Source organism: Paramormyrops kingsleyae, chromosome 25 (genome assembly GCF_048594095.1).
Source record: "Paramormyrops kingsleyae isolate MSU_618 chromosome 25, PKINGS_0.4, whole genome shotgun sequence".
Taxonomy (NCBI): Eukaryota; Metazoa; Chordata; class Actinopteri; order Osteoglossiformes; family Mormyridae; genus Paramormyrops; species Paramormyrops kingsleyae.
Window position 1 is genome coordinate 29,173,531 of NC_132821.1, and position 14,546 is coordinate 29,188,076.

Sequence of the window (14,546 nt, forward strand, 5' to 3'; positions counted from 1 at the left end):
GACAGTGACCTTTTCACACGACCCATGTTAAGAACGGCAAGGAATGGGTGCAAACTCTCTCGATCAGACAGGGAATCACACTGCACTGGAATTGAAACTTTAAGGCATTGTAACTGCTTAATTGCGGTCTGGAACAAACACGGTGGCATCATTCAAAGACTTCACCAACACTACTAGTGAGTTTTATCACTCTTTTTTATCATTCCTTGTTAGAACCTTAAGGGAGCGGATGGTGCTGTGTGGGTCAGCAGGTTAGGCTTAGGGTTAGGTTTAGATCCAAAAAATGAAAGAAAGGCACCCTACCTCATATTCTTGGGAGAATTTCAGGTTGTCGTTCGCTTTTAGTCGTTCTATGTGGTCGGCCAGCTCCGTGATTGAGATTGGTGGATGGGTACTCATGCCTGCCAAAAGGAGACAGAGAAGCATGTTTTGAGTGACGCTACGGTAGCCCAGAGAGGACACAAAAGGAAAATAACAAGTGACCAGAAGCAGCACGAGTACTAATGGCAATGTGGAAAGTTTCGTTAAGGCATCCTAACACACAAAGCAAGAGCATGCGCACAGAATATGAAGACTGAAGCTGATGAGCAAACAAGCATATTTCCAAAGCGTACATTCCTAATGTGAAGGAAAATGTTACTCACACCAAGCAAAAACTAGTTAGCATGGTAAGAGAGGCAGGAAGTTAAGAAGTCTGATGCTGATATTGGCTAGGGGTGATGGTATATTACTATGTCATTCCAAAACTATCCTCCTGTAATGGATGATGTGACTAAAATGTACGGTAAATAAGAAGATGGGATATCAACTAAGAGGCCTAAATAGAGAGAAGACAGAGATATAACACACTGAAAGAGAGAGAAACGTGTGCATAAACAAGACCAACTAACTTGACAAATGGAGGTTACCAGGGTAACCGGAGACACCTGAACCTGCAAAGAAAATGACGGAATAAAAAAAAGATTGTAGACGTTGCAGCAATGTGGTGGACTTTTTATTAAAGGAAAAAACAAAGTAAAAAATATATATAATAATAATAATAATAACAAAAGGCAAGCATGTCAGACAATACAAACCAGGGGTCTGGAAACTCCACCGAACATCTGGGTCACATCGCTCATTTTATTGGTTAGTAACACAAACATTTATGTTCACCCGAGTCTGCATAGGGGGAGTCTGGCTGAAACCCTGTTATGTTATCCAAACGACTGTCCTGCAAATCTGTCCAAACGACTGTCCTGCAAATCTGTCCAAACGACTGTCCTGCAAATCTGTCCAAACGACTGTCCTGCAAATCTGTCCAAACGCCTGTCTTGCAAATCTGTCCACACAACTGTTCCGCAAATCCGTCCAAACAACCATCCTGCAAATCTGTCCAAACAACCATTCTGCAAATCTGTCCAAACGCCTGTCTTGCAAATCTGTCCACCCAACTGTCCCGCAAATCTATCCAAATGACCATCTTGCAAATCAGTCCATGCAACAGTCCTGCAAATCTCTCCAAAGGACCCTGCTGCAAATCCGTCCAAACAACCATGCCGCAAATCTGTCCAATCATCCTGCAAATATGTCCAAATAACTGTCCACCAATTCTTTCAAACAACCGTCCCAAAAAATCTGTCCAAATGACTGTCCCAAAATTCTCTCTAAACACCTGTCCTGCAAATCAGTCCAAATGACTTCCACATTTTTTTCCAAATCACTGTCATGCAAATTTGTCTGAACAACTGTCCCACAGTTCTGTCCAAACAACTTTCCTACAAATATGTCCCAAGACACAAGACCTGGACAGACAAGGATACTCTGGAGTTGCACCTCCATGGAGGACATTTTCCCAGCCTAGACGCTTAGCTGTACAGTCTACCTGAAACGTAATTAGCCTGTCCTAATGAGTATAGGAGCCAAGGGAGCCTGTTTGCAGCCTGCTGGCTAGCCGGCTGCTTATAAAACACCGCTGACTTTGACGATACCGCCAGCGCTGAAGTGATTGTGGAAAATGGGCTGCCAGGCACTTCAGTCCTGGTGGAGTCAGCAGAGCTGCCAGTGTGGAGGGGGGGGGGGGGGGGCCGCTGTGGAGCGTGGCAAGGTGAGAGCGACACCCGAGAGTCACGAGAGGCCAGCGGATGGGGCTGAGGGGGACGTGAGGGTGCTTCACCTAGGATACAAAGCTCTCATTCCCGGGGGCATCATGTCATTTTCACTTAAATACCAGCCCGCTCACCTGCTTTTTATCCCCGAACGAGGCTGAGAGCACAAGCAGCCATTAGCTAATGAAAACGGGGGCCGCAGCTCTCCTGAAGAGGCTCCCGGTGCCGCTAACACAGAGGCACTCGGGATCCATTTCCAGGGGCATGCAGAGCACGCTGACATTTGCCTCAGTCATATGCAAATACCAGCCACTCCCGAGGGCAAAAACGTGCGTGCGAGGGGGCGCAGCTGAGGGCCGAGTGGGAGGCTGGCTTATTTATTAAACTTTTTTTTTTTTTTTGGGCTCTTATGCAACACCTATACGGTGCTCGAGAGGTGAGCTTCGGCACGAGAGGTAGGCAGACGTTTCGGAGCGAGAAGGCTAGGGAGCGCAAGCTTGTACGGTGCGCAGACTGAGCGGCTTTTTGGCAGGAGGTGGAGAGGGATGGGGGCTGCCACGAAAGGGGGCACTTGCCTGCCCAGGTCACTTCTTGGTGACACTCAGCTCTAATACATGCACATTTTTAACTATAAAGTGCCTTTTAAACTGACTTGTTAATGTTGTCATACCTTGATTTATTTTTTTTCTCCTGTCTATCGCTGCACTTTATGTACATATGTAGCACTGCATATGGTTGGTGTGACAATGAAGCCCCACTTGCCTCGATACCTCATACCGAAATCACTGGCGACTGACCTTGCAAAGTCATCTGATGTTTGTCGCCATGGACGACCTACTGTGCCCCCCCCCCCCAAAAAAAAAATAATGCAGTAAAACAAAAAGGGTCTGTCCGGAATATCCTGCCACACCTGTGCATATGGCAGCATCTATCAGCTGCTTCTCTGTGGTGATCTCCTCTCCGCAGTTTTCTCCAAGCGGTGGGGAGCGGGGCTTTGGCGCTCTGCCAGCGACCCGCCGAAAGTGGGAAGACAAATCCGTGAGCGCGGCGGTCGACCTCCTCGGCACGTCCCGCGCCCGTCTCTCAAAAACGGTGCGTAGGCTTTGCGACAACAGCCATGCGGCAGACGCGAGAGTCTCGCAGGCCGACCCGGTGCCGGCGACACGCTCCCCCGGGAGCGATTATGCGGGGATTACGGCCCTACCCAGACGGCGCTGCCAGAACCGCACACGGCACTGGATGGCCAGCACAGGTTCTCTGTAATCGCAGGGAATCTCTCCCAGGAAATGCAAAATTCCGACTGGAATTCCACTGTTGACAAATTCAAACCATGCAAAATGATTAAAATGATTAAAGACTCCAGATCTTTCACTGAATACATAAATATATAAATATAAATGAATCGGTTACCTATATTGTTTCCATGGCAGGCGTTCATTTATTAGATAGATGACTGGATTATGGGTTTTTATTAGTATGAAATTGGTTTGGATGAAAACCAGAGTCAAACGAAACACGAGCCAAATACACAGATACGGTTGGAAGCTGCGATAAACTTCTCATGCGATGCTGTATGCGGTCAGCGCCGTAGCACACATGGTAACGTTAACCTTCTTCGCTGCAAAATATCCAGTGCCATAAGTGTAATGAAAGGAGGAAATAAATGTTATGGTTTTTTTTTCATAATAACAGCCTGTTATGCAGCGAAGATTCTAGATTAGGAGGGGGCCATATTTCATACAGAGGGACTAACATTATCATTAGCCAATGATATGTTTTGAATTTGTGAGCGACAGGGGAGAGGGTACTCCGGGGACCAATCAGCAATCAGCTTTTGAGTCGGTGCTCCTCTGGCCCCGCCCACTTTATACAGCTTGGGGCCTCCAGTTCAGTCTCATGGTTACATATCCTCATGCCAGTTAACGAAGCTTTTCTGCCTTCACTTTTTTTACGAGCAGCCAGGGCTGCTCCTCTTCCATGTATAGAGGAGCCCCGCTGTGGAGGCCATGAGATGGGGAGTAGGCAGGTGGCAGACAGGGAGTCGTGCTCTGACCTGGAGTTTGGAAGTTTAGGCGCCGCAGTTCCACTGGGTCTGTGGGGTGATGGGAAGGCATCTCTTTGCTGTGGGGCAGGCTTCCTTTCCTGGCGTCAGATTCTGCTCTCTTCCTGGATTCGAAGAGAGAGAGAGAGAGAGACGCGGGTCAACGCTGACGGGAATCGTCGAGGCGCTCGTATTAAAGGCATTACGGCATGCATATTGATGATGTCAGGTGCAGACTTGGCAATCAAAACAAAAAGCTTGCACGAGAATAGTGGCACGACATAAGAGTGAGATGTCAGACTAGCTGTTGCGTTAGCCAAGGATGTTAACGGAAGCACTGCAGACAGTGCCTGAGGTACGGCGTACTGCTGTGTACTACTAATTTCACCCTACGATGTTGGGACTTGTTAAATATGCAATGTGTACATTAAGCCAGACGAAGGTTAGCACAGCAAACACTAAGCTGGGTTCTCAAACAGTATTATATGCAGTAGTCCTGCCCTGTGCTCTTCTTTCTGGGAACAGTGCGTCTTCCTCTTTAATATGAATATTATAGGCACCTGGATGCCCTCTGATATAACAGTTGTTTCTGTCATTTAGCCCCTTAAACGTATCGTAAATTATAATTTTTTAAAATAATGCATCAATTCTATTTCTTCCCATAAATACCTCTAACATAATTTAAACATAACTGAAAGACAAGAGTGTTAAATGAAAGGCAGTTAACTGAATGCTGTTGAAATTGTGAACAAATGGATCTCGGTGCGGTTGCATCTGGGTTCCTTACCTGTCCGGTTTGCTGATCCGTTCGTGAGCGACAAGGAAACAAAGCAAGCGGTTACATTGGCAGGCACTGTCGCCATTCAGGAGGACAACAAGCCGCTTGCTAACAGCCGGCATAATTTCGCTAAGAATTCTGGGTCATGGTTAATTAAAAAAGTAGGTAATTGGCAGTAACTGTAAGCCAACAGAGGATAAGTAGCATCATAACAATAGCCTTGATGAAAATTAGTTTCCGTTTTTTTGCAGGCCTTCCAAACTGAGCAGTGAGGTTCTTTTGGGGGCGGCACCAAGTACGCCCACATCACCAAGGACCACATCGCCCTGAGCCATTTTGAGGTGTGACAGGGATGTGGAGAATCTGCACCCCCCCCCCCCCCCCTTACCTCTTGAACAGGAGGATGGCGATGACGATGCAGATGATGAAGACCACGGCGAGTACCGGCCCCACCACCCAGATGAGCCCCTCCTCCTCATCAATGATTGGCTGCCGGTCTATGTCTGCAGACACCACAGGGTCTGAGTAGGGACTGGTGACGTACATAGTCTGTAGAGAGATATAAAGGAGCAAGGAGGAAACGTTAAAACCGGCGAGTTTTCAATGAAAGAGCTTCATATCACAGCTAGATTTTATCTTATATATGCTGGAACTGTGCAGTAGGTAGAGGTAGCCCTTCTAGCAGTTTTACAGAAAATATCTACTTTCACAAGTGTGGTTGTAGAGGTTCACAGCCCAGCGGTCTGCTGCCTCATCCAGGCTCTCAGCCAGCCCCATCCATGACACCTTCAGCAGTGCATTGAAAAGCTGAAAAATCTGCTCGCTCATCCCCCGACCCGGATAGGAGGCGGTTCTGAGTGCTGTTCACATTGAGATATATCTGTCGTGCCTCTGAGCGGACTGGACACAGCTGGGTTTCTATGAAAACCGGACCTCGGAAAGTAGCTCACTTAAGATGGAACACCTGCAGGTTTGGGCTGCTCCACCCATCCCAAAGTGCCTTATTCTTTACTCCTAAATCCCGTACTACAACATGAAGACACTTCACCGCATTAGGCGGAAAAATAACTTTACATCCAGCAAAACAAAGTCCCCGTTTGTGACCTGAGGGAATAAATCACCGCGAGTTGGTAAGGGGCGACTCACATTTTCGGAGTTCTCCAGGACGGCCAAAACAAAGAATATGTACTCCTGGCCACTCTGCAGAGGCCTGTTCTCAAAGTCACCGTAGACCTTCTTATCTCCCAGGGTGAAATCAGGGGGAAGCTCTTTAAAGTGGGCTGTGATGTAGGCTTTGGGATCTGCTTGTCTCTTCACTCGAAGGCCTTTGCTGGTTCTGTTTATCTCTTTGAGCAGCTAAGTGAAAGGAAATCACACTGGTCAATAGAAAAACACACGGTCTATATGCTAAGCTTGCCTTGTACCTTATTTGTCTTTTATACACCAAGGGCATTGCATTCTAAATAGCCAAAATCACTTCTAAGATCTATATTTTGATTCAGCACTGAATGAGTAGCAGACAGGTTATCAAATCCAAGGTCTTTAATTCGAACATGTCTGGGCAGTGCTTGTCTTTAAAAACAAAATTTGTGTGTACAAAATGGACGCTTACAATCACAAGAATTAAGTGTATGAATGCAGAGCAGTCAGTGAAGTGAATTCTTCACAGTGGTGCATGTTATGCCAAAGATATTTTAGGGTAGAAACCACAGAGATTTAAATGACTGCAAGTGAGTGCTGAACAGCCCGAAGCAAGCTAGCTTACAGAATACTTCAGAGCCAACAGGAATGACAAGTGACGGTCGGCAAGTACTGGATGACGGGCCAATGCAATCAAGTCATTTCATCACAAACAGCCAAATACTGATGCATCACTTTTGGAAAAGAAAACACCTTTCTTTTCAATATAAAGATTATTAATACAGAAAACTCAACAGTGATTAAAAAAATACTGCTACAAAATCCTTAGTAGCTTTTTCTGTTTGTGAAAGATAAAATCAGAATTTCTTTTTCTGCTTAATTACAGTATCATATGTATATTACTCATTTAACAGGTCAGACTATGACACATTAATCTTCTGTTAATTACTGAGATTACGAAATACGTTCTGCTTTAATAATATAAACCATCCCATAAAGACTACTCCACTCTAGATGTCATGCAGGAAATTCCCCAGCTTTTCCCAGCTATGTGGGAACCGATATACCGCTCAGACTCAGCCGCACGACGACGTTTAGTCAAACAAAAGCTTGATTTCATTTATTCCTTGGCTGAGCCTCCAGCTACAAGTGCACTGTTACATGAAAAGTTTAAAGAGAGAAAATAAAAAATAGCACAGATTGTCTCTTGGCCTGAAGGAAAAAGTTAAAGGGAGTCAACTCTCAGGCCAAAAGATACAATGGGCTTGGAGGAACAGAGAAAACTTCCCAGAATCCCCAGGGCCGCCTCAGCCATTTTTGCTTAATGATGCACTACTGCAGAAGAGTTGGCTGGGCACTGAGAGTCGTTGGGAACTCTAAAGTATTAAAATTCATACTCTCCATGTCTGCTCGGTGCTCCTTTGCCCGTTGGCTTCGCTTGACGAAAGCGGGGCGTTACTCCCCGTCAGTGCAGCCGACGACCGCTTCCTAAGCTACTTCGCAGAACCTACGCAGTGAACTCAGCTCAACGGGAAAAAGTCACTCGCCACTGTCACGGAGGGACAGGTTTTCACATTATCACGTGCCGCGGACCAGAGATGGTCGCTGCGACTTGGCTGCTGCGAATGCAAGTGATGCAGCGCGCAGGAAAATACAGCATACTGCTTAGCGACATCTACCTCCTGGGGTTGCGGCGATACAGAGAAATTCAAACGTTATTAACGAACAGCGAGGGGGGACGTGGTAGACGGAACCTGGGCGTCACGTGAGCTTTATCGAGGCGCTATGCTAATACGGAATCAAATGGCCCGATTCCCCAAGGTGCGTGTACCAGCAGTGGAACCCCTGCTGGGCATTTGCGGGTCACCGTGACCCCAGGATGAGGGGACGAGATGGCACGCTTAACTGCCCGAGGAGGACTCGAGATGAGAATGTGATATGATCACACGCAGGGGAAAATAGTCCGTAGGAATCGGCAGTTTCATATGCCTGTGGAGAACGTACTGAGGGCCTGAAGTTAGAGTGTTCTCGGGCCCACCTGGCACAGAACGTTAGCCTCTGACAGGCTCGACTCAACAGCACGGGGACGTATGCCTGATTACCTCTTCAATCATACTTCCTGAGAGTTTTTTTTTTTTTTCCCTGCTCAGCCTCGCTGACCTTGGGGAGCCTCTGAAAGGGGAGAGCAAATATTGACAAACATATAAATTCTGAAGGGTAGGGCCCGACGCTCTGTCATTTTGAGATGTGAGCTCGCAGAGTTATTTTGACACACCACATTGAATTCCGGGGATGTATTTGCACAATGCTGTTCATTCCAAAAAAAAAATACAGACATAAGGACGTGATAAGAGGGAGCTTGCAACCTAATGATACATACAAATGAACAGACACGCTTCATTCTAGCCTTGTGTAAAATAATATACTTAGATTGTTTCACCGGCAAAAAGCTAAAAATAACGGGGATGAAGAAAAATTGCAGTCTGAATGCATTTTGTATTATTCCTTTACTCTAACCGAATTGTACTATTGACTGGGAAAAATAGTAGTTCTTCTGGTCAAACCTCAGCAGGGAAACACTTTTGGCACCATTTCCTTTTCTGGGCGTTTCATCCATCATTGAGGCGTATCGATGTGGATGAGAGCGTAAAGCACGGGAGTCAAGCGGAACGCAGAAGTCAAGAAACGCAGGTATTAGCTGAGCAAGCTTCAGGCGGAGTTCATCATTACGAATCATAAAAGGCATATTTCACAGCCTGAACCAACCATGGCTCATTAAATCGATCTGGTGGCATGGGGGTCATATCAGAGGATACGTCAGATTCAACATGAAAAATAGCCTTGGGCGTGGCTGTCAACTGACAGAATACAAAACACGTGTAATGCATTCTGGTATGTATGCAGCAGGAATGCGGCAGTTCATGACGGGGGAAATGCTCCACGCACTTAGCAGAAAGGGACTGAGAGGAGCAGGTGAAGAGCGATGGGCTTTGAGTGGAGTTGATTCACTTAGGGGGTCCAGACTTTTGAAGTTAACTCTTCAGTTGAAGTTTTTTTTTTGAAGCGCTTGATCTGGTCCTCTTTCTGCGGTGGACAGGCACCCCTGCGGTAAAGTCATCATGGCTTGCCCGTTTTCAAAGAGGCAGATTGGCGGTAAAAGCAGGGGCTAGCTTTCTTATCCTGGTGCCAAACTCGTCTCTCCCGCAATGCACAGTGCGGGACAAAACACGGAGAGGCCCAGCCGTACACATTACCTCTTCCAGGTTCATTTCGTCCGGGCTGTCCCACAGCTTGATGAACTTCCCGCCTCTCTGCTTCTTCAAAGGAACCACCACGATGTAATACCCCCTGAAGAAGCATGAGACAGTGGGGAGGGGGGACCATGAGACAGTCTCGTCCCAGCATGCGGAAGCATCTCGGGGGCCTTGTCGACATTAACGTTTCTCACTGTGTAATCCACACTGAATAACTACATTGGTTATGAGCATCATAGAGCAAAACGTGGGTAACGAAAAGCAAAACCACGCAGTGGTCATAATAATTAGCAGGAAATATGATTTTTGTATTTAAACATGATCGATTTAAGTCCCAGCAAGGCTGCGTGGGCTAATTGGGCATCTCCTTGTGAGATTAAATTTTAAATGATCGTTAATCGAGCCATTCGGAGATAATAACACTGCTGGAGCCCATGTCTGCTGGCTGGATGCTGTATGAGTGCTGACTTCACGAAGTCAATATGGCGGGTAATGGCGAATTAATTAGCCCGCATCTTGGCGGTGGCGTCCAGCTGATCTATAGCGGATTAAAACAAGAGGTCACACTTGGAAAGGCGTCACGGCTGACGCTGGCCTGAAACTGCCATGAGGGTGTTCCTCAATAGTGACACATTGAAGTTTTACCCCCACAGTTTCATAGGATTTCATAGACTTACATAGATTTTGTCTTGCAAAGCATGAAAAACAAGCCAGCAAGTCAAGCATACATTCCATGCGAATACAAATGGAGGTCAACAATCCAGTGAAGCACACTTGAGTAAGAGATAAGTGAAGAACAAGCTGGAGACGCCATTAGGCTTTGAGCTAAAATGGTTGTGACAAATGTCATGGCTTGAGTCCTCTCATAGAACCTGTCAGCTTGCTGTATCTGGCATTGGACACTCACTTGACTTTCTCGGTGGTCTCCACTGCCGGGAGCTCCACAGTCAACATGCCGTCCGAGTTGGTCTTGCCAATCAGATAGGGCTTTGTCCGCAGTACGTCGGGAGCCGTCATGGCGGTGACCCGGTGCTGCAGCCCGCCGGCACTGTTGCCGCGGTTCGTCAGCAGGAAGGAGTACTGCGTATCTGGCTGCAGGTTGGTGATGAGCTTCTGGGTCAGCTTGCCGTCCACCTCCACGCTCTGCCCATTGTCGTAGAGGATCTGCAAGGCAAGGAGGTGTCAAAGACGGTCAATGGAGTATCTACTGGCGTTACGCCAACTATATAACAATAACTAATATGCCCATCCATCCATTTTTTTTGTACCCGATTCAGTTGCGGATACGAAGCTTATCTAAGGGTGCAAGACAGGTAACAACCCAGAATGGGGCACCAACCTGTCACAGGGGACACTTACACACCGATCACGTCTATGGTAATTTATTAACTCCAATTAACCTCAGTATGTTTTTGGACTGTGGGGGGAAACCAGAGTACATGGAGGAAACCCCATGTTGACATGGGGGAACTTGCAAACTCTACAAACATGGAGGTAAGGCAAAGACCCAAACCCTGATCCCAGGGGTGTGAGGCATCAGTGCTAATCACTGCGCCACCGTGCCGCCATACTGGCCCTTAAATATGACTACAGAGTGGATAAGGATATAAACCAAATGGATGGCTGGGTAGGCTGGGGAGAATTTAATGTAGCAAAACGTTTATACGTAAATGCATGGTTGGGCTCTATCACACAAAATGCTGATTCTTTCATGTTTACTTTTCCAGTACAAAGACATGAAAGTGAACTGTTGAGACATTTGTCATCGTGTGGAACAGCTGGATGAGGAACGCTCACCGTGAACAGCTGAGCCGGATTGTAGTTCTCGTGCGTCTCCCATGTCAGCAGCACCGATGTCTTCATGACAGCTTTCACACGGAAATTTTTTGCGAACACTGCTAAAAGAAAGGCCACGCAGGCGGTTTAGGCACGTCGCTAGCACCCGGCAGCGCTTGACGGTTCGCCTTGAGACCCGCGCCTTACCTTCCCTTCCACGCTCAACCCCGTACGGGGGATGTTACCGTTGTTTCCAGTCTACTTGTCTCTGACTTGACTCTTACCTTGTCAGCACCAGCGAACCTTCCCCTTAAAAGTCAGCTGACTAAACAGAAGGAATAGCCCTGATCGTGCCATACCTTGACAGCAGAGTCATGAATACCGAGCTACCTAAGAGCACCGCTGAAATCTTACTGTCTTTGCTGGGGAGGGGGGGCACACAAGGGTGAGGGGGGATCCTACCTTGTTTCAGAGGTTGTGTCCTCAACTGGACACTTGGGCTATAGGGGCCGGAGCCCTTGCTGGTAAAGGCGCACACTTTAACGTCATAAATGGTGTCTGGATTTAGGCCGTCGAGAGTCGTGGAGGATTGGGGGGCCATGACAATGAACTCGGTGGGGCTCTGGGGGTTGTTGATGTCCTTGTACTGCAGGCCATACTTGATGATGCGGCCGTTGCGCTCGGCGAGCGGTAGGGGTTGCCAGGAGAGCAGGGCGCTGGTAGCACTGGCGCTCTCCACGCGGATGCTCCGGGGGTAGCTGGCGGGCCTGTCCTCGGGCGTGGCAACCTCCCTGACCGCCTCCGCTCCGAAGCCCACCCTGTTCTGGGCCGACAGGAGGAAGACGTAGGGAGCGCCTCTGTGGATCTTGTTGATGGTGTAGTGGTTCTCCCGCTCCGGGAAGTCAACCGTAGCTAGAGAGTCCACATCTTTGCGGCCGAACTTCAGACGGTATCCTTGCAGGGGGCCGAAGGTGTTTGGTGGAGGGTGCCATTGTAGCAGTGCAGTGCCCATATTGGTGACACTCACCATGAATCTCGGCTTCTCCGGCACTGAAATGAAAGTGGCAGTAAATTACGATTAAGGGGCAGTGACATTAATACCCTGTACTGGTACTAGCTTGGGGGAACCCTGAGCATCAACTGTGAAGTTTCCTCCTGATGCTGAGGTCTAAAATGCCCTTCTGTTTGCCGCCTGTCCCCATTAACACAGTGAAAATGTCAGTTAACACACCAATCATTGCCCGGAATCACAACAGTGACCAACCCAACGGCGACACTCGAATCTAACAGCTACTTGACGTGCTTCACACTGCAGGGAGATGCCTCTTCACGTACCTGCGCCCTTTGTGGTGACCAGCTTGGGTCTGCTGCGAGCCCCGTCACCTTTGGTTGTGTACGCGCCAACTGACACAGAGTATGTCATTTCAGGCTGGAGGTCGGAGATGACAGTCTCCTGTTGGACAAACGTGATGGAGAGCACAGGTTGTAACATCAATGCACGTGTCATCCCACCCCAGTATATTTCTGCTATATAAATTTTTTTTAAATCTCAAAAACAGCTCAGTACATCATGCATAGTATTTTAGCCATTCAGTTAAAAGATCATATCTGGGGCAAATGCATTAATGCGTATGCATCCCAAAGGTGACTTTAATAAATTAGGTTATTCACAAATTACACAAAAGGGAACATTTCTGATTAAATGTTGAGATCTGCTCCAGTGTATCCAAATCACAGCATGTGCGCGATCACACAGAGGTCGCCGAGGTCGCTCTCGCTGGCCCGGTCATGCTGGCTCGGTCATGCTGGCCCGGTCATGCTTGGTTGCTCGCACGCTCTCTGATGCCACTTCCATGACAACCACACAGCGCCCCCTACTGCCTGCCCGCATGGCACTTTTACCCAGCCCGTCGTAGGTGTCCTCATGAAAATTAGCCTAGACACATGGGGTTTTAGAGAGTCATGCTGCTGGTACCCTGTACAGGAGACTCATGCGAGTCAAGTCCCGTTTTAGAGAGTGAGGGTGCTTATTAAGGAGGGGCACAGGTGTGGGCAGGAGCGAACGGACCGCCACAGAATGGTGATGTAACTGTCTATCATGGACAAACCCGGGAACCGTCGCACACTAGTGATGCGCGGGTCGGGTATTTTTCCAACCCGCGGGTCCCGCTTTTATGAAATTATTTGGCCCGCCCCAGCCCGCCCCGCAAATAAAGTGACAATTTCTTTACCCGCCCCAACCCGACCCGCGGGGTCCGCGGGTTACGAGACGACCCGCGCATCACTACTGCTTGGCGCTTTCGTGACTTGTCACGTGACGTAACCTTATCAAAGAACTTAATAAAATATGAAAATAGATATTCCCAAATATTTAATAGGCTATAGGGAATTGCACGCAACATACATGGATTTTTTATTTTATTCTGTTTTTAATGACCCGCCCCAACCCGCCCCGCAAATAAAGTAACAATTTCTTTACCCGCCCCAACCCGAACTTACGAGACGACCCGCGCATCACTATCGCACACTCGCTTTAACCCCATGGAAGTCCTTTTTTTAAATTATTATTATTTTTACTCACATGGTCAGCTGAGTCATCGTATGACCACTGGTGGAAGAAGATGGAGAGAATAAAACAGAAGAAGGCAGGAAATTAGTAAAGCTGTATGTGGCTAAAAACACGATAAGCAAATAGAGCAAAGAAAACAAAGGGGGCTGCAGAAGGTAAATAGCTGCATTGTGGCCAGAGGAGAAACTGCAACTCAAACAGTCCCGTTTCTTCCCCAGATAATGTCACTTTAATAGCAACATCTAGACAACAATTCAGCATATTCATCCATTTTCCTGCAGCCCTTTATTCGCAGTAAACACCGACACAAATTCCCTGGCTTTATTTTCTGTTTTCTCTGACACACGGAGACTAGAATCTGTCTTATCTCTCAGACAAGGTCAGTTTTACCTTAATTAAAATATATTTTCCAAATGGCAAGTCAAGTGAGCTTATTCAGGTGTTTAAAGGTGTGGTAAACATTAACTACATGTGATATAACCTTATATATAAATATTAAAGATATTACAGAAAGACCAATGGACTAGGTCAAGGATATGGCACCATAGTGGATGGATGCTGAACCAGGATCTTGACACCTTAAACGTGTATAAACAAACTGTATATATCAGCAAAATTGCACCCTGGGTATGTTGTGTTATGCATCCTGAAAGGTCAAAGGTGAATCGGACAGGAAGAGGAGGGTGGCTACCTGCATGTCATCAATCAGGATGTCCTTGATGACGGACTGTCCGACAGGCTCCTCATTTAGCATCCGGACGTAGTGCACTTGGTAACCGCGGATCTGACCGTGTTGCTTGCTGGGATCGGGAGAGCGCCAGATCACCTTAACGCACGTGGCGTTGAGCGCCTCCACCTCGATTTTACGAGGCGGACCGCTGGGAACTGAGGGGACACCACG

The 14,546-nt window shown here is 47.5% G+C and overlaps 1 protein-coding gene across 11 annotated transcripts in view; it reads right to left on the reverse strand.

Moving 5' to 3' along the window:
- The window catches only part of LOC111853062 (receptor-type tyrosine-protein phosphatase delta-like), a 276,305-nt gene that overhangs the window by 25,887 nt on the left and 235,872 nt on the right, over positions 1-14,546 (reverse strand). For 6 of the 11 annotated variants that reach the window (XM_072707595.1, XM_072707594.1, XM_072707598.1 and 3 more), the window contains 13 exons: positions 14,337-14,530; positions 13,658-13,684; positions 12,412-12,529; positions 11,539-12,126; positions 11,098-11,198; positions 10,208-10,464; positions 9,301-9,394; positions 6,053-6,262; positions 5,295-5,455; positions 4,916-4,927; positions 4,141-4,253; positions 891-932; positions 304-401 (listed from right to left, as the gene is read on the reverse strand). In XM_072707595.1, coding sequence (XP_072563696.1) covers positions 304-401; positions 891-932; positions 4,141-4,253; positions 4,916-4,927; positions 5,295-5,455; positions 6,053-6,262; positions 9,301-9,394; positions 10,208-10,464; positions 11,098-11,198; positions 11,539-12,126; positions 12,412-12,529; positions 13,658-13,684; positions 14,337-14,530 — 2,015 coding nt within the window. The remainder of the gene's footprint in view (positions 1-303; positions 402-890; positions 933-4,140; positions 4,254-4,915; positions 4,928-5,294; positions 5,456-6,052; positions 6,263-9,300; positions 9,395-10,207; positions 10,465-11,097; positions 11,199-11,538; positions 12,127-12,411; positions 12,530-13,657; positions 13,685-14,336; positions 14,531-14,546) is intronic. The other 5 variants (XM_072707596.1, XM_072707597.1, XM_072707602.1 and 2 more) reach the window with 5 other exon arrangements.